The sequence below is a fragment of the Lynx canadensis genome, chromosome X, assembly GCF_007474595.2.
Source record: "Lynx canadensis isolate LIC74 chromosome X, mLynCan4.pri.v2, whole genome shotgun sequence".
In the NCBI taxonomy this organism is placed as follows: Eukaryota; Metazoa; Chordata; class Mammalia; order Carnivora; family Felidae; genus Lynx; species Lynx canadensis.
The window spans coordinates 47176961-47201538 of record NC_044321.2 but is presented as its reverse complement, the minus strand read 5'-3'; the positions used below and the strand labels follow the sequence as shown (position 1 = coordinate 47201538).

General features: G+C 39.1%; 1 protein-coding gene across 6 annotated transcripts in view; it reads left to right on the top strand.

Moving 5' to 3' along the window:
• Positions 1-24578, top strand: part of PFKFB1 (6-phosphofructo-2-kinase/fructose-2,6-biphosphatase 1) — a 155551-nt gene that overhangs the window by 123869 nt on the left and 7104 nt on the right. For all 6 annotated transcript variants that reach the window (XM_030305580.1, XM_030305577.1, XM_030305581.1 and 3 more), the window contains one exon: positions 31-135. In XM_030305580.1, the coding sequence (XP_030161440.1) occupies positions 31-135 (105 nt within the window). The remainder of the gene's footprint in view (positions 1-30; positions 136-24578) is intronic.

Below are 24578 nucleotides of genomic sequence, written 5' to 3'. Positions count from 1 at the left end.
GTGAATTTGTTCCCAAATAATTTTTTTCAGGGTGTCTGTGAGGAGATGACCTATGAAGAAATCCAGGAACACTACCCTGAGGAATTTGCACTACGGGACCAAGATAAATATCGCTACCGCTATCCCAAGGGAGAGGTAAGGGTTGGAGGGGCTGCCTGACTCCTAGAACACCTGCCAGTATCTTCATTCCAACTACCAGGATTCCACAGTCTCCTGAACAGCTTTAGAATCAGAGTAAAGCATATTTTGTAGCAGCTGTCATCCCACAAGGCACATGATAATCTGGCTCTTGCCTGCTTCTTTTCCATCTGCTTTCAGGAGGGCTCACTTTATCCTACATGTTGTCTTTAGTTTATTTTCACTAAAGACACTTCATATAGTTCAACATACTCCTGACATATTATTGCCAAGTTGCCTAAAGCTCCAGTCACTCTGGGAAGTGGGTTGAAGACCCAAGGAACAATGGCTAATAGTTTAACTAAATTCTTTGCCACCACATAAACCAGACCATCAATTCCCTATTCCCATATCAGGTGGGTCCTTATTGCTTTCAACCCAGACTCCATTTAGCAAGTTCCACACTGGAAATTATTTATTAGTCATACTCCATTTCTGAAATAAATTCCTGAGAACAATTATCAGAAAAGCAGGACACCAGCGAAGGTAAAGCAACAGACATCATATGTTACAAAACACATTTCACATTTTTATCCTCATCCTTTGAAATGACATTCTAAAGTCAGTCTGAGTTTGCCTTTATTTTCCTTTACACATTTTGAAGGCTATATTATTGGAGGCATACAAATTTAAAGTAATTATATCTTTTGACCAAATTGCATGTTTTATTATTAATAATATTTCCCTAATAATATTCCTTGCTTAAAAGTGTATTTTATGTAAGATTGATACAGCTATATAATTGTTTTCTGCTTAGTATTTGCCAATTTAATCTTTATTTACTCATTTACATTCAACTTCTCTATTTATTTTTGTTTAATGTCTCTTGTAAACAGCATATACTTGGCTTTTGTTGTTTTTAATACAAACAGAAAATATATGCCTTTTGAATGGTAATTTTGGCACATTTACTTTTATTGTAATGACCGAATTATTTGACCTTATTTCTAGTCTCTTATTTTGAGCTCTTTATGCTTAGTTTATTTTTCTGTTTCTCTCTTCTTTACAATTGTGCTCCTGAGTTTTTACATCTATATTTAAGATATATAATCAGTTTCATTCTTTTAGAGATTACTCTTAACATTTTAATATACATGATCAACAAAATCTAAAATCAGTACCTTCACTTTTCCCCTAAAACAATATAATAACTTCAGAACTCTTGTCCTTACCTCACCTAAATTACATATTAATTGTTTTGTATTTTAGTTCAACCTTGTGTCTTAATCCTCAAATGAATTATATTGTTATAATTAAACTATTTATGCAGTCAATGTCTATTTAGATTTAACCACATTAACCACTTCCTTTAATCATTCTTTCTTCATTTTTTAATAGGAAATTTATTGTCAAATTGTTTTCCATACAACACCCAGTGCTCCTCCCAACAGATGCCCTCTTCAATGCCCATCACCCACTTTCCCCTCCATCCCACCACCCATGAACCCTCAGTTTATTCTCAGTTTTTAAGAGTCTCTTATGGCTTGGCTCCCTCCCTCTCTAACTGTTTTTTTTCCCTTGCACTCCCCCATGGTCTTCTGTTAAGTTTCTCAGGATCCACATAAGAGTGAAAACATATGGTATCTGTCTTTCTCTGTATGACTTATTTCACTTAGCATAACACTCTCCAGTTCCATCCGCGTTGCTACATAGGACATATTTCATTCTTTCTCATTGCCACGTAGTATTCCATTGTATATATAAACCACAATTTCTTTATCCATTCATCAGTTGATGGACATTTAGGTTCTTTCCATAATTTGGCTATTGTTGAAAGTCCTGCTATAAACATTGGGGTACAAGTGCCCCTATGCATCAGAACTCCTGTATCCCTTGGGTAAATTCCTAGCAGTGCTATTACTGTATCATAGGGTAGATCTATTTTTCATTTTTTGAGGAACCTCCACACTGTTTTCCAGAGTGGCTGCACCAGTTTGCATTCCCACCAACAGTGCGAGAGGGTTCCCATTTCTCCACATCTTCTCCAGCATCTAGAGTCTCCTGATTTGTTCATTTTGGCCACTCTGACTGGCACGATGTGGGATCTCAGTGTGGTTTGGATTTGTATTTTCCTGATGAGGAGTGATGTTGAGCATCTTTTCATGTGCCTGTTGGCCATCTGGATGTCTTCTTTAGAGAAGTGTCTATTCATGTTTTCTGCCCATTTCTTCACTGGGTTATTTGTTTTTTGGGTGTGGAGTTTGGTGAGCTCTTTGTAGATTTTGGATACTAGCCCCTTGTCTGATGTGTCATTTGCAAATATCTTTTCCCATTCTGTTGGTTGCCTTTTAGTTTTGTTGATTGTTTCCTTTGCAGTGCAGAAGCTTTTTATCTTGATGAGGTCCCAATAGTTCATTTTTGCTCTTAATTCCCTTGCCTTTGGGGATGTGTCAAGTAGGAAATTGCTGTGGCTGAGATTAGAGAGGTTTTTTCCTGCTTTCTCCTCTAGGGTTTTGATGGTTTCCTGTCTCACATTCAGATCCTTTACCCATTTTGAGTTTTTTATTTTCGTGAATGCTGTAAGAAAGTGGTCTAGTTTCATTCTTCTGCATGTTGCAGTCCAGTTCTCTCAGCACCATTTGTTAAAGAGACTGTCTTTTTTCCATTGGATCTTCTTTCCTGCTTTGTCAAAGATTAGTTGGCCATACTTTTGTAGGTCCAATTCTGGAGTCTCTATTCTATTCCACTGGTCTATGTGTCTGTTTTTGTGCCAATACTATGCTGTCTTGATGATTATAGCTTTGTAGTAGAGGCTAAAGTCTGGGATTGTGATGCCTCCTGCTGTGGTCTTCTTCTTCAAAATTACTTTGGCTATTCGGGGCCTTTTGTAGTTCCACACAAATTTTAGGATTGCCTGTTCTAGCTTCGAGAAGAATGCTGGTACAATTTTGATTGGGATTGCATTGAATGTGTAGAAAGCTTTGGGTAGTATTGACATTTTGACAATATTTAATCTTCCAATCCATGAGCATGGAATGTTTTTCCATTTCTTCATATCTTCTTCACTTTCCTTCATAAGCTTTCTATAGTTTTCAGCATACAGATCTTGTACATCTTTGGTTAGATTTATTCCTAGGTATTTTATGATTCTTGGCACAATTGTGAATGGGATCAGTTTCTTTATTTGTCTTTCTGTTGCTTCATTATTAGTATATAAGAATGCAACTGATTTCTGTACATTAATTTTGTATCCTGCAACTTTGCTGAATTCATGTATCAGATCTAGCGACTTTTGGTGGAGTCTATCGGATTTTCCATGTATAATATCATGTCATCTGCAAAAAGTGAAAGGTTAACTTCATCTTTGCCAATTTTGATGCCTTTGATTTCCTTTTGTTGTCTGATTGCTGATGCTAGCACTTCCAACAATATGTGAAACAACAGTGCTGAGAGTGGACATCCCTGTCGTATTCCTGATCTCAGGGAGAAAACTCTCAGTTTTCCCCATTGAGGATGATATTAGCTGTGGGCTTTTCATAAATGGCTTTTATGATGTTTAAGTATGTTCCTTCTATACCGACTTTCTTGAGGGTTTTTATTTTTAAAAATGCTGAATTTTTTCAAATGATTTTTCTGCATTGATCGACAGGATCATATGGTTCTTATCTTTATTTTATTAATGTGATGTATCACATTGATTGATTTGTGAATATTGAACCAGTCCTGCAACCCAGGAATGAATCCCACTTGATCATGGTGAATAATTCTTTGTATATGCTATTGGATTCGATTTGCTAGTATCTTATTGAGAATTTTTGCATCCATATTCATCAGGGATATTGGCCTGTAGTTCTCTTTTTTTGTTGGGTCTTTGTCTGGTTTAGGAGTCAAAGTAATGCTTGCTTCATAGAATGAGTCTGGAACTTTTACTTCCCTTTCTGTTTTTTGGAACAGCTTGAGAGGGATAGGTATTATCTCTGCTTTACATGCCTGGTGAAATTCCCGAGGGAGGCCATCTGGTCTTGGACTCTTATTTGTTGGGAGATTTTTGATAACTGATTCAATTTCATCGTTGGTTATGGGTATGTTCAAGTTTTCTATTTCTTCCTGTTTGAGTTTGGTAGTGTGTGGGTGCTAAGGAATTTGTCCATTTCTTCCAGGTTGTCCAGTTTGTTGGCATATAATTTTTCATCGTATTCCCTGATGATTGCTTGTATCTCTGAGGGATTGGTTGTTGTAATTCCATTTTCATTCATGATTTTATCCATTTGGGTCATCTCTCTTTTCTTTTTGAGAACCCTGGCTAGAGGTTTATCAATTTTGTTTATTTTTTTCAAAAAACCAACTCTTGGTTTCATTGATCTGCTCTACAGTTGTTTTTTTAGATTCTATATTGTTTATTTCTGCTCTAATCTTTATTATTTCTCTTCTTCTGCTGGGTTTGGGGTGTCTTTGCTGTCTGATTCTAGTTTCTTTAGGTGTACTGTTAGATTTTGTATTTGGGATTTTTCTTGTTTCTTGAGATAGGCCTGGATTGCAATGTATTTTCCTCTCAGGACTGCCTTCACTGCATCCCAAAGCGTTTGGATTGTTGTATTTTCATCTTCATTTTTTTCCATATCTTTTTTAATTTTGTCTCGAATTGCCTGGTTGATCCATTCTTTCTTTAGTAGGGTGTTCTTTAACCTCCATGGTTTTGGAGGTTTTCCAGACATTTTCCTGTGGTTGATTTCAAATTTTATAGCATTGTGGTCTGACAGTGTGCATGGTATTATCTCAGTTCTTTCATACTTATGAAGGGCTGTTTTGTTACCCAGTATGTGATTGATCTTGCAGAATGTTCCGTGTGTACTCGAGAAGAAAGTATATTCTGTTGCTTTGGGATGCAGAGTTCTAAATATATCTGTCAAGTCCATCTGATCCAATGTACCATTCAGGGCCCATGTTTTTTTATTGATCCTGTGCCTAGATGATCTAGTCATTGTTGTCAGTGGGGTATTAAAATCCCCTGCAATTACCACATTCTATCAAGAAGGTTGCTTATGTTTATTAGTAATTGTTTTATATATTTGGGGGCTCCCGTATTCACTACACAGGCATTTATAATTGTTAGCTCTTCCTGATGGAAAGACCCTGTAATTATTATATAATGCTCGTCTTCATCTCTTGTTACATCCTTTAATTTAACGTCTAGTTTGTCTGATATAAGTATGGCTACTCCAGCCTTCTTTTGAATTCCAGTAGCATGATAGATAGTTCTCCATTCCTCACTTTCAATCTGAAGGTGTTCTCAGGTCTAAAAGGAGTCTTGTGTGGAGAGAAAAGAGATGTGTCTTGTTTTTTTTTTTTTCTTTTTTTATCCATTCTGATACCCTATGTCTTTTGGTTGGAGCATTTAGTCCATTTACATTCAGTGTTATTATAGAAAGAGATGGGTTTAGAATCATTGTCATGTCTGTAGTTTTCATGCTTGTAGTGATGTCTCTGGTACTTTGTGGTCCTTGCAACATTTCACTCACAGAATCCCCTCAGGATCTTTTGTAGGGCTGGTTTAGTGGTGATGAATTCCTTCAGTTTTTTGTTTGGGGAAACCTTTATCTCTCCTTCTATTGTAAGTGACAGACTTGCTGGATAAAGGATTCTCAGCTGCATATTTTTTCTGTTTGTCACATTGAAGATTTCCTGCCATTCCTTTCTGGCCTGCCAAGTTTTAGTAGATAGGTCTGCCACTACTCTTATGGGTCTACCTTTGTAAGTTAAAGCCTGTTTATCCCTAGCTGCTTTCAGAATTTTGTCTTTATCCTGGTATTTTGCCAGTTTCACTATGATATGTCATGCAGAAGATCGATTCAAGTTACATCTGAAGGGGGTTCTCTGTGTCTCTTGGATTTCAATGCCTTTTGACTTCCCCAGATCAGGGAAGTTCTCAGCTATGATTTGTTCAAGTATACCTTCAGCCCCTTTCTCTCCCTCTTCTTCTAGAATTCCTATGATACAGATACTGTTTTGTTTCATTGCATCACTTAGTTCTCTAATTCTCCCCTTGTACTCCTGGATTTTTTTATCTCTCTTTTTCTCAGCTTCCTCTTTTTCCATAATTTTATCTTCTAATTCACCTATTCTCTCCTCTGCCTCTTCAATTCGTGCTATGGCTGCCTCCATTTTATTTTGCACCTCATGTATAGCATTTTTTAGCTCCTCATGACTATTTCTTTGTCCCTTGATCTCTGTAGCAATAGATTCTCTGGTGTCCTCTATGCTTTTTTTCAAGCCCTGCGATTAATTTTATGACTATTATTCTAAATTCTTTTTCTGTTTTATTGCTTAAATCATTTTTGATCACTTCGTTAGCCATTGCTACTTCCTGGAGTTTCTTTTGAGGAGAATTCTTTCCTTTCGTCATCTTGGGTAGTCCCTGTGGTGGCTCCAAACTGCAGAGCACCTCCCTTGTACTGTTCGGAGTAACTTGTGTTGGTGGGCGGGGCCCCAGTCAGATCTGATGTCTGCCCTCAGCCCACTGCTGCGGCCACAGTCAGACTGGTATGTACCTTATCTTCCTCTCTCCCAGGGGCAGGACTCACTGTGGAGTGGTGTGGCCCCTGTCTGGGCTACTTGCGCACTGCCCGCTTGTGGTGCTGCTTATGGGATCTAGCATATTACCCAGGATGGATCAGTCGGGTGCACAGGGGCCGGAGGGGCAGGCTTCACTCGCTTTGCCATTGGTGGTCCCCTGTGGGAGGGGCCCTGCAGCATGAGGGAGGCAGGACCCTCTGATGGATGCATCCACAGAAGGACAGCATTGGGCGTTTGCTTGGTGGAAGCAAGTTTGGTGACAGGAACAGGTTCCCTTTGGAAATTCAGCTGGGGGATGGGAGAGGTAGATGGCACTTGCCAGCACCTTTGTTTGCCCACTGAACTAAGCCCTGTTCCGGGGCTCAACAACTCTCCCTCCCGGCATCCTCTTGCCCTCCCTGCTCTCTGAGAGCAGAGCTGTTGACTTTTAACATTCCAGATGTTAATTCCCACTGGCTTTCAGAACTCACAGAATCCGGCCCCTCCACTTTTGCAAGCCAGACTTTGGGGGCTCTGCCTTCCCAGGTGGGCTGCCCCTCCACGGCCCCAGCTCCCTCCCACCAGTCCATGTAGCATGCACCACCTCTCCACCCTTCCTACCCTCTTCCGTGGGCCTCTTGTCTATGCTTGGCTCTGGAGAGTCCATTCTGGTAGTCTTCTGCTAGAGGTTTTCTGGGTTATTTAAGCAGATGTGGGTGGAATCTAAGCGATCAGCAGGACGAGGTGAGCCCAGCATCCTCCTATGCCACCATCTTCCACTCTGAGTCCAATCATTCTTTATTCTTGTATCTCGAGTTTTTCCTTCTGTGTTCAATTTCCATCTTTCAGAAATTACTTCAGTGATGGGAGCCAAGGTGGCTCAGTCAGTTGAGTGTCTGACTCTTGGATTTGGCTCAGGTCCTTACTTTGTGGTTTGTGGGTTTGAGCCCCATATCAGTCTCAGTGCTGCTGTTGCCAAGCTTGTTTTGGATTCTTTCTCTCTCTCTTCCCTTCCTCTGCTCTCTCTTTCAAAATAAACAGATAAACTTACAAAAATTACTTCAGTGAGGATTTTTTGGCAACAAAGTAATCTTCCTGTCTATAAGTGTCTTTGGGGATGTCCTCAATACCATGTGATAATTTGCCTGAGCATAAATCTCTAGGTTGATGGATTGGTGAGGCTAAGACTTCCACTTCTATATTAAATGGTAATGGAGGGAGGGGGCATCTTTGTCTTGTTAAAGACTGTAGGGGAAAGTCTGTCAGTTTTTACCCATTGAGGATGATATTAGCTGTGGGTCTTTCATATATGGCCTTTATGATCTTGAGATATATTTCTTTTGTCCCTAGTTTTTTTTTTATCAAGAATAGATGCTTTATGTTGTCAAATGCTTTTTCTGCATGCATTGAGAGGATCATATGGTTCTTATCCTGTCTTTTATTAATGTGGTGTGTCACTTTGATTGTTTTATGAGTTTTGAACCAGACCTGCAGCCCAGGAATAAATCCCACTTGATTGTGGTGAATATTTTTAATGTACTGTTGAATTAGGTATACTAGTATCCTGTTGATAATTTTTGCATTCCTTTTCATCAGGGATATTGGTCTTTAATTCTCCTTTTTAGCAGGGTCTTCAGTTTTGGAATCAAGGTAATGCTGGCTTCATAAAAAGAGTTTGTAAGTTTTTCTTCCATTTCTTCTTTTTTGGAACAGCTTGAGAAGAATATGTATTAAGTCTTCTTTAGATATATGTTACAATTTCCCTGGGAAACCACCTGGCCCACCTGTGAGCTTTATGATTACTAATTCAATTTCATTGCTGGTTATGGGACTGTTCAAATTTTCTATTTCTTCCTGTTTCAGTTTTGGTTGTTTGTGAGTTTCTAGGAATTTGTCCTGTCCCTTTCTTCCAGAATGCCCAGTTTGTTGGCATATAATTTTTCACAGTATTCTCTTTAATTATTTGTGTTTCTGTGGTGCTAAGTGTAATCTCTCCTCTTTCATTCATGATTTTAACTATTTGGGTCCTTGCTTATTTTAATAAGTATGGTTAGGAGGTTATCAATTTTGTTTACTCTTTCAAAGAACCAGCTATTAAGTTTAATTGATCTGTTCTACCATTGTTGTTTTTGTTTCTTTGTTTGTGTGTTTGTTTCTATTTTATTTCTGCTCTAATATTTATTATTTCCCTTATTCTGACTTTAAGCTTCATTTGCTGTTGCTTTACTAGCTTCTTTAGATGTAAGGTTAGATTGTGTATTTGGGGCCTTTCTTGCTTATTGATATAGACTTGAATTGGAATGCACTTTCCTCTTAGGATTGCCTTTGCTGCATTCCCAAAGAGATTGGACTGTACTGTTTCATTTTCATTTGCTTCCATGTATTTAAATTTTTTTTTCATTAATTCCCTGGTTAACCCATTCATTTCTTAGTAGGATGTTCTTTAGCTTCCGTGTATTTGAAGACTTTCCAATTTTTTTCTTGTGGTTAACATCAAGTTTCATAGTGTTGTGATCTGAAAATATGCATGGTATGATCTCAATCTTTTTGTATTTGTTGAGGGCTGATTTGTGACCTAGTCTGTAATCTATTGTGAAGAATGTTCCACACACAAAGAATAATGTGTATTCTGCTGCTTTAGGATGAAATGTTCTGAATATATCTGTTAAGTCTATCTAGTTCAGTGTGTCATTCTAAGCCATTGTTTCCTTGTTGATTTTCTGCTTACATGATCTTTCCATTACTGTGAGTTGGGTGTTAAAGTCTCCTATTATTATTGTATTATTATCGATGAGTTTATTTATATGTGCTACTAATTGGTTTATATATTTGGGTTCTCTCCAATTGGGGGCATAAATATTTACAATTGTTAGGTCTTCTTGGTGGAGAGACCCCTTAATTATGATATAACGCCTTTCTTCATCTCTTGTTACAGTCTTTGTTTTAAAATCTAGTTTGTCTGATATAAGTATGGCTACTCTGGCATCCATGCTCCTGGATTGGAAGAACAAACATTATTCAAATGTCTATACTGGAGCGCCTGGGTGGCTCAGTTGGTTGAGTGTCCAGCTTTGGCTCAGGTCATGATCTCGCAGTTCATGAGTTCAAGCCCTGTGTCAGGCTCTGTGCTGACAGCTCAGGGCCTGGAGCCTGCTTCCGATTCTGTGTCTCTCTCTCTCTGCCCCTTCCCCGCTCATGCTCTGTCTCTCTTTGTCTCTCAAAAATGAATAAATGTTAAAAAATTAATGTCTATACTTCCCAAAGCAACCTACACATTTAATGCAATCCCTACCAAAACACCACCAGCATGCTTTACAGACATAGATCAAACAATCCTAACATTTGTAAGGAACCACAAAAGACCCAAAAGAGACAAAGCAATCCTGAAAAAGAAAAACAGAACTGGAAACGTCATGATTCCGAATTTCAAGCTATATTACAATGCTGTAGTCATAAATACAGGATGGTCCTGGTACAAAAACAGACACATAGGCCAATGGAACAGATTAGAAAACCCAGAAGAGGACCCACAACTATATGGTAGTCTTTGACAAAGCAGGAAAGAATATCAAATGAAGAAAAGACAATATCTTCAATAAATGTTGTTGGGAAAACTGGACAGCAATGTGCAGAAGAATGAAACTGGACTACTTTCTTACACCATACACAAAAGTAATTCAAAATGGAGGAAAGATCTAAATGTGAGACAGGAAACCATCAAAATCCTAGAGGAGAACACAGGCAGCAACCACTTTGACCTTGGCCAGAGTAACTTCTTACTATACATGTCACTGAAGGCAAGGGGAACGAACAAAAGAAAAAATGATATTTATCAAGATAAAAAGCTTCCACATAGGGAAAGGAAAAAAAAACAATCAACAAAACTAAAAGGCAGCCTATAGAAGATATTTGCAAATGACATATCTGATAAATGATTAGTATTCAAAATCTGTAAAGAACTTAACAAACTCAACAACCATAATACAAACAGCCCAGTTAAGAAATGGGTAGAAGACATTACTAGACTCTATTACAAAGAAGACACCCAGATGGCTAACAGACACATGAAAAGATGCTAAACATCACTCATCATCAGGAAAATACAAATCAAAACCACAATGAGATACTACCTCACACCTGTCATAATGGCTAAAATTAACAATACAAGAAATAGCAGGTGTTGGCAAGGATATGGAAAAAGGAGAACCTTTTTGCACTGCTGGTGGGAGTGCAAACTGGTGCAACCACTTGATCAGTGTGGAGTTTCTTCAAAAAACTAAAAATAGAACAACCCTAAGATTCAGCAATTGCACTATTAGGTATTTACCCAAAGGATACAAAAGTACAGATTCGATAGGCTATATGCACCCTATGTTTGTAGCAGCATCATTAACAATGACTATACTATGGAGAGAGCCCAAATGTCCATGGACCAATGAATGCATAAAGAAGATGTGGTATATATACACAATGGAATATTACTTAGCCATCAAAAATGTCATTTGCAATGATGTGGATAGGTCTAGAATGTATTATGCTAAGCGAAATAAGTCAATCGGAGTAAGAAAAGTACAATATGATTTCATTCATATGTGGAATTTAAGAAATGAAACAGATGAACATATAGGAAAGAGGGGTGAGAGAAGAAAGGAAAACAAAGCACAAGAGACTCTTAGTGATAGAGAACAAACTGAAGGATGATGGAGGGAGGTGGGAGGGAGATGGGCTAGATCGGTATTAAGAAGGACACTTGTGATCAGCACTGGGTGTTGTATGTAAGTGATGAATCACTGAATTGTACTTGTAAAATCAATTTGCTCTGTACACCAACTGAAATACAAATTAAAAAAATTAAACTGCACCTTGACCGTTGTTTTCTTTCAGCATTTTGAAGATATTGCCACCACTGTCCTCTGTGTTCTAATGTGGCTAAGAAGCCTCCACTCAAGTTAATTGCTGCTTCTCTTCTCTCTGGCTGCCTTTAATGTCTTTTATCTTCATTGTTTTTAAGTTACACTGTGATATGTCTGAATATTTTTTCATTTATTTTGCTTGGGATTAACCTTCCTGAATCTGAGGATTGGGATTCTTCATCAATTCTAGAAAACTCTAAGACATTATGTTTTACTCCTTTTTCATATTTTCTCCTTCTGGAAGTACAGTTTAATGTGTGTGAATCCTGCCCCTATACTCTATGTTTCCTAAATTATTATTATTTTTAAAGTCTTTGCTGCATTTTGAGTAATTACTTCAGGACTATCTTCTAAATCACTGTTTCTTAATTTGTATCTAATCTTTTGTTTACTCAATGCAATGAGTTTTTGGTTTTAATAAATATATAATTTGTTTCTAGAAATTCTATTACTTTTTTAAAATCTACATTATATTTAATATCATCTTTCTTCCTTACATTTTTATTCCATCTTCTATTTCTTTATAAATTTAAAACATTTATTTTATGTTTTGGATCTTTTATCTTAAATTTTTAGAGTTCTCTTATTGTTTCTACTTATTTTCATTCATCGTAGCTTATTTCCCTTGTGCGTTATGTGAGCTTCTATGGGCAAAATTTATATGTAAGAATCCCACAGCCTACATTGAGAAAATTCAGGGATAATTCCCATTTGCTTCTTCCATAAAATTCTGGGAACTAATGACTTGATGTCACTTTTTGTTAAACTCTCATCTTAGCATTTTCCAAAGCACATGGGTATTGTAATTCTGAACCACAAACACACCTGATGGTAGGTTTGTGGTTAATATATTACTACAGGAATATTTTCCTTATTTTTCCACCAAGAGTCAAGCAGAGACAGATAAATGCCATTGTTCCTTTTGTCTGTGGATATTTTCTCTTTAATTTTTTTTTTAATTTTTTTTTCAACGTTTATTTTGGGGACAGAGAGAGACAGAGCATGAACGGGCGAGGGGCAGAGAGAGAGGGAGACACAGAATCGGAAACAGGCTCCAGGCTCTGAGCCATCAGCCCAGAGCCCGACGCGGGGCTCGAACTCACGGACCGCGAGATCGTGACCTGGCTGAAGTCGGACGCTTAACCGACTGCGCCACCCAGGCGCCCCTCTTTAATTTTTATATAATTTGTTATCAAATTGGTTTCCATACAACACCCAGTGCTCATCCCAACAAGTGCCGTCCTCAATGCCCATCACCCATTCTCTCCTCTTCCCCAGCCCCCATCAACCTTCACTTTGTTCTCAGTATTTAAGAGTCTCTTATGGTTTGCATCCCTCCCTCTCTGTTTGTCACTATTTTTTCCTTTCCCTTCCCCCATGGTCTTCTGTTAAGGTTTTCAATATCCAGATACGAGTGAAAAATATGGTATCTCTCATTCTCTGACTGGCTTATTTCACATAACATAATACCCTCCAGTTCCATCCACGTTGCTGCAAATGCCATGATTTCATTCTTTCTCATTGCCAAGTAGTATCCCATTGTATATATAAGCCACTTCCTCTTTATCCATTCATCAGTTGATGGACATTTAGGCTCTTTCTACAATTTGACTATTGTTGAAAGTGCTGCTATAAACATTGGGGTACATGTGCCCCTATGCATCAGCACTCCTGTATCCCTTGGGTAAATTCCTAGTAGTGCTATTTCTGGGTGGTAGGGTAGTTCCATTTTTAATTTTTTGAAGAACCTTCACACTGTTTTCCAGAGTGACTGCACCAGTTTGCATTCCCACCAACAGTACAAGAGTGTTCCTGTTTCTCCACATCCTTGCCAGCATCTAGATTCTCCCAATTTGTTCATTTTGGGCACTCTGACCAGTGGGAGGTGGCATCTCAGTGTGGCTTTAATTTTTACTGCCCTGATTATGAATGACGTGGGGCAGCGTTTCATGTGTCTATTGCCTATCTGGATGGCTTCTTTGGAAAAGTGTCTATTCATGTCTTCTGCCCATTTCTTCACTGGATTATTTATCAGGTGTGGAGTTTGGTGAGTTCTTTATAGATTTTGGATACTAGCCCTTGGTCCGATATGTCATTTGAAAATATCTTTTCCCATTCCATTGGTTGCCTTTGAGTTTTGTTGATCATTTGCTTTGCAGTGCAGAAGGTTTTTATCTTGAAGAGGTCCCATAGGTCATTTTTGCTTTTAATTACCTTGCCATTGGAGATGTGTGGAGCAAGAAATTGCTATAGCTGAGGTCAAAGAGGTTGTTGCCTGCTTTCTCCTCTAGGGTTTTGGTGATTTCCTACCTCACATTCAGGTCTTTCTTCCATTTTGAGTTTATTTTTGTGAATGGTGTACGTGTTCTAGTTGCATTCTTCTGCACGTTGCTGTCTAGTCCTCCCAGCACCATTTGTTAAAGAGACTGTCTTTTTTCCATTGGATACTCTCTCCTGCTTTGTCAAAGTTTAGTTGGCCATACTCTTGTGGGTCCAATTCTGGAGTCTCTATTCTATTCCATTGGTCTATGTGTCTGGTTTCTGCCAACCATACTGTCTTGATGATGACAGCTTTGTAGTAGAGGCTAAAGTCTGGGATTGTGATGCCTCCTGCTTTGGTCTTCTTCTTCAAAATTACTTTGGCTATTCAGGGTCTTTTGTGGTTCCATACAAATTTTAGGATTGCTTGTTCTAGCTTTCAGAACAATGCCAGTGCAATTTTGATTGGGATTGCATTGAATGTGTAGATTGCTTTGGGTAGTATTGACATTTTAACAAGATTTATTCTTCCAATCCATGAGAATGGAATGTTTTTTCATTTCTTTGTATCTTCAATTTCTTTCAGAAGCTTTCTATAGTTTTCAGCACACAGATCTTTTACGTCTTTGGTTAGGTTTATTCCTAGGCATTTTATGGTACTTGGTGCAATTGTAAATGAAATCAGTTTCTTTATTTCTCTTTCTGTTGCTTCATTATTGATGTATAAAAATGCAACCAATTTCTGTACATTGATCTTGTACCCTACGACTTTGCTGAATTCATGTATCAGTTCTAGGAATCTTTTGGTGGAGTCTTTCAGGTCTTCATGTAGAGTATCATGTCGTCTGCAAAAAGTGAAAGTTTGACTTCTTGTTTGAAAATTTTGATGCTTTTTATTTCATTTTGTTGTCTGATTGCTAAGGCTATGGCTTCCAACACTATGTTTTTTTTTAATATATGAAATTTATTGTCAAATTGGTTTCCATACAACACCCAGTGCTCATCCCAAAAGGTGCCCTCCTCAATACCCATCACCCACCCTCCCCTCCCTCCCACCCCCCATCAACCCTCAGTTTGTCCTCAGTTTTTAACAGTCTCTTATGCTTTGGCTCTCTCCCACTCTAAACTCTTTTTTTCCTTCCCCTCCCCCATGGGTTTCTGTTAAGTTTCTCAGGGTCCACATAAGAGTGAAACCATATGGTATCTGTCTTTCTCTGTATGGCTTATTTCACTTAGCATCACACTCTCCAGTTCCATCCATGTTGCTACAAAAGGCCATATTTCATTCTTTCTCATTGCCAAGGAGTATTCCATTGTGTATATAAACCACAATTTCTTTATCCATTCATCAGTTGATGGACATTTAGGCTCTTTCCATAATTTGGCTATTGTTGAGAGTGCTGCTATAAACATTGGGGTACAAGTGCCCCGATGCATCAGTACTCGTGTATCCCTTGGATAAATTCCTAGCAGTGCTATTGCTGGGTCATAGGGTAGGTCTATTTGTAATTTTCTGAGGAACCTCCACACTGCTTTCCAGAGCGGCTGCACCAATTTGCATTCCCACCAACAGTGCAAGAAGGTTCCCGTTTCTCCACATCCTCTCCAGCATCTATAGTCTCCTGATTTGTTCATTTTGGCCACTCTGACTGGCGTGAGGTGATCTCTGAGTGTGGTTTTGATTTGTATTTCCCTGATAAGGAGCGACGTTGAACATCTTTTCATGTGCCTGTTGGCCATCTGGATGTCTTCTTTAGAGAAGTGTCTTTTCATGTTTTCTGCCCATTTCTTCACTGGGTTATTTGTTTTTCAGGTGTGGAGTTTGGTGAGCTCTTTATAGATTTTTGATACTAGCCCTTTGTCCGGTATGTCATTTGCAAATATCTTTTCCCATTCCGTTGGTTGCCTTTTAGTTTTGTTGGTTGTTTCCTTTGCTGTGCAGAAGCTTTTTATCTTCATAAGGTCCCAGTAATTCACTTTTGCTTTTAATTCCCTTGCCTTTGGGGATGTGTCGAGTAAGAGATTGCTATGGCTGAGGTCAGAGAGGTCTTTTCCTGCTTTCTCCTCTAAGGTTTTGATGGTTTCCTGTCTCACATTCAGGTCCTTTATCCATTTTGAGTTTATTTTTGTGAATGGTGTGAGAAAGTGGTCTAGTTTCAACCTTCTGCATGTTGCTGTCCAGTTCTCCCAGCACCATTTGTTAAAGAGACTGTCTTTTTTCCATTGGATCTTCTTTCCTGCTTTGTCAAAGATGAGTTGGCCATACGTTTGTGGGTCTAGTTCTGGGGTTTCTATTCTATTCCATTGGTCTATGTGTCTGTTTTTGTGCCAATACCATGCTGTCTTGATGATGACAGCTTTGTAGTAGAGGCTAAAGTCTGGGATTGTGATGCCTCCTGCTTTGGTCTTCTTCAAAATTACTTTGGCTATTCGGGCCTTTTGTGGTTCCATGTGAATTTTAGGATTGCTTGTTCTAGTTTCGAGAAGAATGCTGGTGCAATTTTGATTGGGATTGCATTGAATGTGTAGATAGCTTTGGGTAGTATTGACATTTTGACAATATTTATTCTTCCAATCCACGAGCAGGGAATGTCTTTCCATTTCTTTAAATCTTCTTCAATTACCTTCCTAAGCTTTCTATAGTTTTCAGCATACAGATCTTTTACATCTTTGGTTAGATTTATTCCTAGGTATTTTATGCTTCTTGGTGCAATTGTGAATGGGATCAGTTTCTTTATTTATCTTTCTGTTGCTTCATTGTTAGTGTATAAGAATGCAACTGATTTCTGTACCTTGATTTGGTATCCTGCAACTTTGCTGAATTCATGTATCAGTTCTAGCAGACTTTTGGTGGAGTCTATCGGATTTTCCATGTATAATATCATGTCATCTGCAAAAAGTGAAAGCTTGACTTCATCTTTGCCAATTTTGATGCCTTTGATGTCCTTTTGTTTTCTGATTGCTGATGCTAGAACTTCCAGCACTATGTTAAACAACAGCGGTGAGAGTGGGCATCCCTGTTGTGTTCCTGATCTCAGGGAAAAAGCTCTCAGTTTTTCCCCATTGAGGATGATGTTAGCTGTGGGCTTTTCATAAATGGCTTTTATGATCTTTAATATGTTCCTTCTCTCCCGACTTTCTCAAGGGTTTTTATTAAGAAAAGGTGCTGAATTTTGTCAAAGGCCTTTTCTGCATCGATTAACAGGATCATATGGTTCTTCTCTTTTTTTTTGTTAATGATATGTATCACGTTGATTGATTTGCGAATGTTGAACCAGCCCTGCATCCCAGGAATGAATCCCACTTGATCATGGTGAATAATTCTTTGTATATGCTGTTGAATTCGATTTGCTAGTATCTTATTGAGAATTTTTGCATCCATATTCATCAGGGATATTGGCCTGTAGTTCTCTTTTTTTACTGGGTCTCTGTCTGGTTTAGGAATCAAAGTAATACTGGCTTCATAGAATGAGTCTGGAAGTTTTCCTTCCCTTTCTATTTCTTGGAATAGCTTGAGAAGGGTAGGTATTATCTCTGCTTTAAACGTCTGGTAGAACTCCCCTGGGAAGCCATCTGGTCCTGGACTCTTATTTGTTGGGAGATTTTTGATAACCGATTCAATTTCTTCGCTGGTTATGGGTCTGCTCAAGCTTTCTCTTTCCTCCTGATTGAGTTTTGGAAGAGTGTGGGTGTTTAGGAATTTGTCCATTTCTTCCAGGTTGTCCAATTTGTTGGCATATAATTTTTCATAGTATTCCCTGATAATTGTTTGTATCTCTGAGGGATTGGTTGTAATAATTCCATTTTCATTCATGATTTTATGTATTTGGGTCATCTCCCTTTTCTTTTTGAGAAGCCTGGCTAGAGGTTTGTCAATTTTGTTTATTTTTTCAAAAAACCAACTCTTGGGTTCGTTGATCTGCTCTACAGTTTTTTTTAGATTCTATATTGTTTATTTCTGCTCTGATCTTTATTATTTCTCTTCTTCTGCTGGGTTTAGGCTACCTTTGCTGTTCTGCTTCTATTTCCTTTAGGTGTACTGTTAGATTTTGTATATGGGATTTTTCTTGTTTCTTGAGATGGGCCTGGATTGCAATGTATTTTCCTCTCAGGACTGCCTTTGCTGCATCCCAAAGCATTTCGATTTCTGTCTTTTCATTTTCGTTTGTTTCCATATATTTTTTAATTTCTTCTCTAATTGCCTGGTTGACCCACTCATTCGTTAGGAGGGTGTTCTTTAACCTCCATGCTTTTGGAGGTTTTCCAGACTTTTTCCTGTGGTTGATTTCAAGCTTCATAGCGTTGTGGTCTGAAAGTATGCATGGTATGATTTCAATTCTTGTATACTTATGAAGGGCTGTTTTGTGACCCAGTATATGATCTATCTTGGAGAACGTTCCATGTGCACTCGAGAAGAAAGTATATTCTGTTGCTTTGGGATGCAGAGTTCTAAATATATCTGTCAAGTCCATCTGATCCAGTGTCTCATTCAGGGCCCTTGTTTCTTTATTGACCGTGTGTCTAGATGATCTATCCATTTCTGTAAGTGGGGTGTTAAAGTCCCCTGCAATGACCACATTCTTATCAATAAGGTTGCTTCTGTTTATGAGTAATTGTTTTATATATTTGGGGGCTCCGGTATTCGGCGCATAGACATTTATCATTGTTAGCTCTTCCTGATGGATAGACCCTGTAATTATTATATAATGCCCTTCTTCATCTCTTGTTACAGCCTTTAATTTAAAGTCTAGTTTGTCTGATAGAAGTATGGCTACTCAAGCTTTCTTTTGGCTTCCAGTAGCATGATAAATGGTTCTCCATCCCCTCACTCTCAATCTAAAGGTGTCCTCAGATCTAAAATGAGTCTCTTGTAGACAGCAAATAGATGGTTCTTGTTTTTTTATCCATTCTGATACCCTATGTCTTTTGGTTGGCGCATTTAATCCGTTTACATTCAGTGTTATTATAGAAAGATACAGGTTTAGAGTCATTGTGATGTCTGTATGTTTTATGCTTGTAGTGATGTCTCTTGTACTTTGTCTCACAGGATCCCCCTTAGGATGTCTTGTAGGGCTGGTTTAGTGGTGACAAATTCCTTCAGTTTTTGGTTGTTTGGGAAGGCCTTTATCTCTCCTTCTATTCTAAATGACAGACTTGCTGGATAAAGGATTCTCGGCTGCATATTTTTGCTGTCTAGCACCCTGAAAATCTCGTGCCAATTCTTTCTGGCCTGCCAAGTTTCAAAAGAGAGATCAGTCACGAGTCTTATAGGTCTCCCTTTATATGTGAGGGCACGTTTACCCCTTGCTGCTTTCAGAATTTTCTCTTTATCCTTGTATTTTGCCAGTTTCACTATGATATGTCGTGCAGAAGATGGATTCAAGTTACGTCTGAAGGGAGTTCTCTGTGCCTCTTGGATTTCAATGCCTTTTTCCTTCCCCATTTCAGGGAAGTTCTCAGCTATTATTTCTTCAAGTACCCCTTCTGCACCTTTCCCTCTCTCTTCCTCCTCTGGGATACCAATTATGCGTATATTATTTCTTTTTAGTGTATCACTTAGTTCTCTAATTTTCCCCTCATACTCCTGGATTTTTTTATCTCTCTTTCTCTCAGCTTCCTCTTTTTCCATAACTTTATCTTCTAGTTCACCTATTCTCTCCTCTGCCTCTTCAATCCGAGCTGTCATCGTTTCCATTTTGTTTTGCATTTCGTTTAAAGCGCTTTTCAGCTCCTCGTGACTGTTCCTTAGTCCCTTGATCTCTGTAGCAAGAGATTCTCTGCTGTCCTCTGTACTGTTTTCAAGCCCAGCGATTAATTTTATGACTATTATTCTAAATTCACTTTCTGTTATATTATTTAAATCCTTTTTGATCAGTTCATTAGCTGTTGTTATTTCCTGGAGATTTTCTGAGTGGAATTCTTCCGTTTGGTCATTTTGGATAGTCCCTGGAGTGGTCAGGACCTGCAGGGCACTTCCCCTGTGCTGTGGTGTATAACTGGAGTTGGTTGGCTGGGCCGCAGTCAGTCCTGATGTCTGCCCCCAGCCCACCGCTGGGGCCACAGTCAGACTGGTGTGTGCCTTCTCTTCCCCTCTCCTAGGGGCGGGGTTCACTGTGGGGTGGTGTGGCCCATCTGGGCTACTTGCACACTGCCAGGCTTGTGGTGCTGGGGATCTGGCATATTAGCTGGGGTGGGTACGCAAGGTGCACGGGGCAGGAGGGGCAGGCTTAGCTCGCTTCTCCTTAGGTGATCCACTTCAGGAGGGGCCCTGTGGCAGCCGGAGGGAGTCAGATCCGCTGCTGGAGGTTTGGCCCCGCAGAAGCACAGAGTTGGGTGTTTGCGCGGAGCGAGCAAGTTCCCTGGCAGGAACTGGTTCCCTTTGGGATTTTGGCTGGGGGATGGCGGGGGAGATGGCGCTGGCGAGCACCTTTGTTCCCCACCAAACTGAGCTCTGTAGTCCGAGGGCTTAGCAGCTCTCCCTCCCTTTGTCCTCCAGCCTTCCCGCTTTCTGAGCAGAGCTGTTAACTTATGACCTCCCAGACGCTAAGTCGCGCTTGCTGTCGGAACACACTCCGGCCCCTCCACTTTTGCAAGCCAGACTCGGGGGCTCTGCTTGGCAGGCGAGCCACCCGTCCGCCCAGGCTCCCTCCCGTCAGTCCGTGGATCGTGCACCTCCTCGCTGCCCTTCCTACCCTCTTCCGTGGGCCTCTGATCTGCGCTTGGCTCTGGAGACTCCGTTCTGCTAATCCTCTGGTGGTTTTGTGGGTTATTTAGGCAGGTGTAGGTGGAATCTAAGTGATCAGCAGGACGCGCGGTGAGCCCAGCGTCCTCCTACGCCACCATCTTCCCCAACACTATGTTAAACAACAGTGGTGACAGTGGATATCCCTGTCATGTTCCTGATCTCAGGAGGAAAACTCTAAGTTTTTCCCCATTAAAGATGATATTAGCTGTGGGCTTTCATCAATGGCTTGTATGATGTTTAAGTATGTTCCTTCTTTCCCTACTTTCTTGAGAGTGTTTTAAGAAAGGGTGCTGTTGTTTGTCAAATGCTTTTTCTGCATCTATTGAAAGAATCATGTGGTTCTTATCCTTTCTTTTATTAATGTGATCTATCACATTGATTGATTTGCAAATATTGAACCAGCCCTGCAGCCCAGGAATGAATCCCACTTGATCATGTGAATAATTATTTTTATATGGTTGAATTCGATTTGCTAGTATCTTGTTGGGAATTTTTGCATCCATATTCATCAGGGATATTGGCCTGTAGTTCTACTTTTTTTTGTGTGTGGTCTCTGTCTGTTTTGGGAATCAAAGTAATGCTGGCTTCATAGAATGAGTCCAGAAGTTGTCCTTCCATTTCTATTTTCTGGAACACCTTCAGAAGGATGGGTATTAACTATGCCTTAAATGTCTAGTAGAATTCCCCAGGGGAGCCATCTTGTCCAGGACTCTTATTTGTTGGGAGATTTTGATAACTGATTATATTTCTTCATTAGTTATGGGTGTGATCAAATTTTTTATTTCTTCCTGTTTGAGTTTTGGAAGTGTGTGGGTGTTTAGGAATTTGTCCATTTCTTCCAGGATGTCCAGTTGGTTGGCATATAATTTTTCATAGTATTTCCTGATAATTGCTTGTATTTCCGAGGGATTGGTTGTGATTAATCCATTTTCTTTCATGATTTTATCTCTTTGGGTCCTCTCTCTTTTCTTTTTGAGAAGCCTGGCTAAAGGTTTATAAATTTTATTTTTTTCAAAAAACCAACTCTTAGTTTAATTGATCTGTTCTACTGTTTTATTTTTTTTATTCCTTATTTCTTTATTTCTGCTCTGATCTTTATTATTTCTCTTCTTCTGGTCAGTTTTGGCTTTCTTTGTTGTTCTGCTTCTAGTTCCCTTAGGTGTGCTGTTAGATTTCATATTTGGGATTGTTCTTGTTTCTTGAGATAGGCCTGGATTGCAATGTATTTTCCTTGTAGGACTGCCTTTGCTGCATCCCAATGGGTATGGACTGTCATGATTTCATTTTTATTTGTTTCCATTTTTTTAAATTTTTTTAATGTTTATTTATTTCTGAGACAGAGAGAGACAGAGCATGAGTGGGGGAGGGACAGAGAGAGAGGAAGACACAGAATCCGAAGCAGGCTCCAGGCTCAGAGCTGTCAGCATAAAGCCTGATGTGGGGCTCAAAGTCACAAGCCATGAGATCATGACCTGAGTCGAAGTCAGTCGCTCAACCGACTGAGCCAGCCAGGTGCCCCTCTCTATATTTTTTAATGTCTTCTTTGCCTGGTTGACCCATTCATTCTGTAGTAGGATGTTCTTTAACCTCCATGCATTTGGAGGTTTTTCCAGACTTTTTCCTGTGGTTGATTTCAAGTTTCATAGCATTGTGATCTGAAAGTGTGCATGGTATGATCTCAATTCTTTTATACGTATTAAAGGCTGTTTTGTGACCCAGTGTGTGATCTATCTTGGAGAATGTTCCATGGGCAGTTGAGAAGAATGTATATTCTTCTGCATTACAATGGAAAGTTCTAAACATACCTGTCAAGTCCATCTTGTCCAGTGTATCATTCAGGGCCATTGTTTCTTATTGATTTTCTGTCTAGATGATCATTGTTATAGGTGGAGTATTAAAGTCCCCTGCAATTAACCACATTCTTACCAATAAGATTGCTTATGTTTGTGATTGTTTTGTATATTTGGGTGTTCCCAAATTGGTTGCATAGACATTTATAATTGTTAGCTTTTCTTGATGGACAGAGCCTGTGATTTGTTATATAAATTCCTTCTTCGTCTCTTGTTATAGCCTTTAGTTTAAAATCTAGTTAGTCTGATATAAGTATGGCTACTCCATCTTTCTTTTGTTTCCCAGTAGCCTGACAGATGGTATTCCCTCACTTTCAATCTGAAGATGTCCTCATGTCTAAAATGTGTCTCTTATAGACAGAAAATAGATGAGTCTTGTTGTTTTATTCATTCTTATACCCTATTTTTTTATTGGAGCATTTATTCCATTTACATTCAGAGTTATTATTGAAAGATATGTATTTAGAATTATTGTGTTATCTGTAGGGTTCATGCTTGTAGTGATATCTCTGGTCCTTTGTGGTCCTTGGAACATTTCACTCACAGTGTCCCCCTTAGGATCTCTTGTAAGGCTGGTATGGTGGTGATGAATTCCTTCAGTTTTTATTTGTTTGGGGAAACCTTTATCTCTCCTTCTATTCTGAATGACAGGCTTGCTGGATAAAGGATTCTTGGCTGCATATTTTTCCTGTTCATCACATTGAAGATTTCCTGCCACTCGTTTATGGCCTGCCAAGTTTCAGTAGATAGGTTTGCTACTACCCTTATGTGTCTACCCTTGTATGTTAAGGCCCATTTATCTGTAGCTGCTTTCAGAATTCTCTCTTTATCTTTGTATTTTGCCAGTTTCATGATGATATGTCATGCAGAATATTTATTCAAGTTATGTCTGAAGGGGGTCTCTGTGCCTCTTGGATTTCATTGCCTGTTTCTTTTCCCAGATTAGGGAGTTCTCAGCTATGTTTTGTTCAGGTACACTTTCGTCCCCTTTCTCTCTCTTCTTCTTCTTCTTCTGGAACTCCTATGATATGGATATTGTTCCATTTCTAAAATTTTTTAACACTTATTTATTTTTGAGAGAGACAGAGACAAAATGTGAGTGGGTTAGGGGCAGAGAGAGAGGGAGACACAGAATCCAAACCAGGCTCCAGGCTCTGAGCTGTTAGCACAGAACCCGATGCGGGGTCCTAACCCATGAACCGTGAGATCATGACCTGAACTAAAGTCGGTCGCTCAACTGAGTGAGCCACCCAGGCACCCCAATATTGTTCCATTTCATAAATCACTTAGTTCTCTAATTCTCCCCTTGTGATCCAGAATTTTTTAATTTCTATTTTTCTCCATTTCTTCTTTTTCCATAATTTTATCTTCTATTTCACCTATTCTCCCTTTTGCCTTTTCAATCCTCACTGTGACCGCCTCTATTTTATTTTACACCTCATTTATAGTATTTTTAATTCATCACTAGCGTTTTTTAGTTCCTTGAAATCTGCAGCAATAAGTTCTCTGCTGTCTTGTATGCTTTTTTCAAGCCCAGAGATTAATTTTATGACTATTATTATAAACTTTTGTTCAGTTATATTGTTTATATCTGTTTCGAACAATTCTTTAGTTGTCATTTCTTCTTGGAGTTTCTATTGAAGAGAATTCTTCTGTTTCATCATCTTGGCTAGTTTCCTGTCCCTATGTGTTTTAAAAGCTTATTATGTGTCCTGCATCTGTGAGCACTACTATATTAAAGAGATGTCGTACATTGTCCAGGGCCTGGCCCTCCAGGAGGTGTTTTTTGGAGAGTGTTACTTGCTCTCTGCTGTTGTGACTTTGGTTATTTTATCTCCCTCCACCAAGTGTGCTTTGATTTGTTCATTGAAGTAGCCCTGGGAAAGAAAACAAACAAAAAACAAACAGAAAACAAAAACACACAAACAAACAAAAACAAAAAACCAGAAGCACCAGCTACAAGCAAACCACAGGGTGGAAGCAGTGATGATGGAAGAGGACTCATGCCATATGAAGAGAGAAATGACAGGGGCAGGGAAAAAAATAAACATTGATCAGGCAGAGAAACTATACAGCTTAATACAGAGAGAGAGAAAGGAAAAAAAAAGAAGCCGGGAAAAAGAAAAGAAGATAATGTTGTCC